The sequence below is a fragment of the Mandrillus leucophaeus genome, unplaced genomic scaffold, assembly GCF_000951045.1.
Source record: "Mandrillus leucophaeus isolate KB7577 unplaced genomic scaffold, Mleu.le_1.0 Scaffold463, whole genome shotgun sequence".
In the NCBI taxonomy this organism is placed as follows: domain Eukaryota; kingdom Metazoa; phylum Chordata; class Mammalia; order Primates; family Cercopithecidae; genus Mandrillus; species Mandrillus leucophaeus.
In genome coordinates, this window is record NW_012104954.1 from 655342 (window position 1) to 658858 (window position 3517).

General features: G+C 51.5%; 1 protein-coding gene across 2 annotated transcripts in view; it reads left to right on the plus strand.

Annotated features, from left to right (window-relative positions):
* Window positions 1-3481, plus strand: part of DNASE2 (deoxyribonuclease II, lysosomal) — a 6277-nt gene extending 2796 nt beyond the window's left edge. The window contains exons 4-6 of one of the 2 annotated variants that reach the window (XM_011994905.1): window positions 207-371; window positions 462-659; window positions 2685-3481. In XM_011994905.1, coding sequence (XP_011850295.1) covers window positions 207-371; window positions 462-659; window positions 2685-3058 — 737 coding nt within the window. In that variant the 3' untranslated portion in view covers window positions 3059-3481. The remainder of the gene's footprint in view (window positions 1-206; window positions 372-461; window positions 660-2684) is intronic. The other variant, XM_011994906.1, reaches the window with a different exon arrangement.
* The last annotated feature ends 36 nt before the right edge of the window (window positions 3482-3517 follow it).

Consider the following 3517-nt stretch of genomic DNA (forward strand, 5'->3'; position numbering starts at 1 on the left):
ATGGTCTTGATCTCCTGACCTCGTGATCCGCCCGTCTCGGCCTCCCAAAGTGCTGGGATTACAGGCTTGAGCCACCGCGCCCGGCCGGCCAGGCTGATTTCTAACTCCGACCTCAGGTGATCTGTCCACCTTGGTCTCCCAAAGTGCTGGGATTATAGGCATGAGCCACCGCGCCCGACCTCCTCTAATGCCTTCTTTTGGTCCAGGTGTCCTGCTCCTCGACCACGACGGAGGCTTCTGGCTGGTCCACAGCGTACCTGACTTCCCTCCACTGGCCTCCTCTGCTACATACAGCTGGCCTCATAGCGCCCGTACCTACGGGCAGACCCTGCTCTGTGTGTCTTTTCCCTTCACTCAGTTCTCGAAGATTGGTGAGTGGAGTCAGGGACACAGGATGAGTCCTGGGTTTACCGACCAGAACCTAGAATGATCTTGCATTTCCTCCTCCCCTTGTCCTCCAGGCAAGCAGCTGACCTACACCTACCCCCAGGTTTATGACCACCACCTGGAAGGGATCTTTGCCCAGGAATTCCCCGACTTGGAGAATGTGATCCAGGGCTACCACGTTAGCCAAGAACCCTGGAACAGCAGCGTCACACTCACATCCCAGGCCGGGGCTGTTTTCCAGAGCTTTGCCAAGTTTAGCAAATTTGGAGATGGTGAGTCTGAAGGTTGAGGGTGGAGAGCTCCTTCTCTGCAGAAGGGGTGACTGGTGCGGCCATGGCTGAGTTCGAGTCAGGGGTAGAGACCGGGTCTGATTGGGAGCTATAATCACATAAGCAGTGAACAGACCTGGGTTCAAACCCTGGGTTCTAGCTGTGTGATGTATAATTTCACCTGAGCCTCAGTCTACTCATCTGAAAAATGGGGATACTGCATCTACTTAAAAAATTGTTATGAATGAAGTGGTACATATAAGGCATTTGGGCACCAGAGGTGGTGCCTCACTCCTGTAATCCGTTACTTGGGAGGCTGAGGCAGGAGGGTCATTTGAAGACAGGAGTTCAAGACAATCCTGGGCAACATAGCAAGACCCCATCTCTACAAAATTAAAAATTAGCCAGGCAACTTGGAAGGCTGAGGCAGGAGGATAAATTGAGCCCAGAGTTTCAGGCTGCAGTGAGCTATGATGACTCCACTGCACTCCAGCCTGGGTGACAGAGCAAGACCCTGTCTTTATTTAAAAATAAATAAATAGGCTGGGTGTGGTGGCTCATGTCTGTAATCCCAGCACTTTGGGAGGCTGAGGCAGGCGGATCACGAGGTCAGCAGATCAAGACCATCCTGGCTAACATGGTGAAACCCCATCTCTACTAAAGGTACAAAAATTAGCCGGGCGTGGTAGCAGGCGCCTGCAGTCCAAGTTACCTGGGAGACTGAGGCAGGAGAATGGCATGAACCTGGGAGGCGGAGCTTGCAGTGAGCAGAGATCATGCCACTGACCTCCAGCCTGGGCGACAGAGCGAGACTGTGTCTCAAAAATAAATAAATAAATAAATAAATAAATAAAAATAAATAAATAGGCCAGGCACAGTGGCTCACACCTATAATCCCAGTCTAGGCAGGAGGATCACTTGAGCTCAGGAGTTTGAGACTAGCCCGGGTAACACAGTGGGACCCCATCTCTATAAGAAAAATTTTAATTAGTGGGGCATGGTGGCACACGTGTAGTCCCTACTACTCAGCAGGCTGAGATGGGAGAATAGCACCCAGGAGGTCAAGGCTGCAAGGGAGTCGTGATCCTGCCACTGCACTCCAGCCGGGGTGTCAGAATGAGACCTGGTCTCAAAATAAATAATTAATTAATCAAAAACACTTAGGGCTGGACGCAGTGGCTCGCCTGTAATCCCAACATTTTGGGAGACCGAGGCAGGTGGATGACTTGAGCCCAGGAGTTCAAGACCAGTCTGGCCAACATGGTGAAACTCCATCTCTACTAAAAATACAAAAATTAGCTGGGCGTGGTGGCAGGCGTTGGCAGATTACGAGGTCAGGAGTTTGAGAGCAGCCTGGCCGACATGGTGAAATACCATCTCTACTAAAAATACAAAAATTAGCCAGGTGTGGTGGCGGGCACCTGTAATCCCAGCTACTCGGGAGGCTGAGGCAGAAGAATCGCTTGAATCCAGGAGGCAGAGGTTGCAGTGAGCCAAGATTGCACCACTGCACTCCAGCCTGGGTGACAGAGTGAGACTCCATCTCAAAAAAAAAAATCTGGGAAGGGCAGTTAATATTAATGTCATCATTCCCAGGGCTGGGAATTGACAACGGAGCTCAGAAATATGGAAACTATGGCAGGGCTCGGTGACACATGCCTGTAGTCCCAACACTTTGGGAGACCCAGGTGGGCAGATTGCTTGAGATCAGGTGTTTGAGACCAGCCTAGCCAACATGGTGAAACCCCTGTCTCTTTATTAAAAAATTAACCGGGTGTGGTTGTGCATTCCTGTAGTCCCAACTACTCAGGAGGCTGAGGCAGGAGAATCACTTAAACCTGGGAGGCAGGGGTTGCAATGAGCCTAGATTGCACCAATGCACTCTAGCCTGGGTGACAGAGCAAGACTCCACGTCAAAAAAAAAACAAAAAAAGAAATATGGAAACTGAGCTGAGAGAGGGGAAGTGGCCTAGGGACTCCCTAGCAGTGGCCCTGACCTTACCTGTGCCCTCTCTCCATCCTTTGCAGACCTGTACTCTGGCTGGTTGGCGGCAGCCCTTGGTACCAACCTGCAGGTCCAGTTCTGGCACAAAACTGTAGGCGTCCTGCCCTCTAACTGCTCGGATATCTGGCAGGTTCTGAATGTGAACCAGATAGCTTTCCCTGGACCGGGTGGCCCAAGCTTCAACAGCACAGAGGACCACTCCAAATGGTGCGTGTCCCCAAAAGGGCCCTGGACGTGCGTGGGTGACATGAATCGGAACCAGGGAGAGGAGCAACGGGGTGGGGGCACGCTGTGTGCCCAGCTGCCAGCCCTCTGGAAGGCCTTCCAGCCGCTGGTGAAGAACTACCAGCCCTGTAATGGCATGGCCAGGAAGCCCAGCAGACATTATAAGATCTAACCCTCACGGCCAGGTGCAGGGGCTCATGTATGTAATCCCAGCACTTTGGGAAGCCAAGGAGGGAGGATTACTTGAACTCAGGAATTTGAGACCAGCCTGGGCAACACAGTGAGACTGCAGCTCTGCTAGAACTTAAAAAAAAGTTAGTTGGGCATGGTGATAAACGCCTGTAGTCCCAGCTACTGAAGCCAGAGGAACGATTGAACCAGGGAGATCATGGTCACAGTGAACTATGATTACTCCAACCTCGGTCACCCTGTTTAAAAAAAAAAAAAAAAGGTAGGGGGGTGGGCGCAGTGGTTCACATCTGTAACTCCAGCATTTTGGGAGGCTGAGATGGGTGGATCACTTGAGGTCAGGAGTTCAAGACCAGCCTGGCCAACATGGTGAAACTCCATATCCATTAAAAATATTTAAAAATTAGCCAGGCATGGTGGCATGTATCTGTGGTCCCAGCTA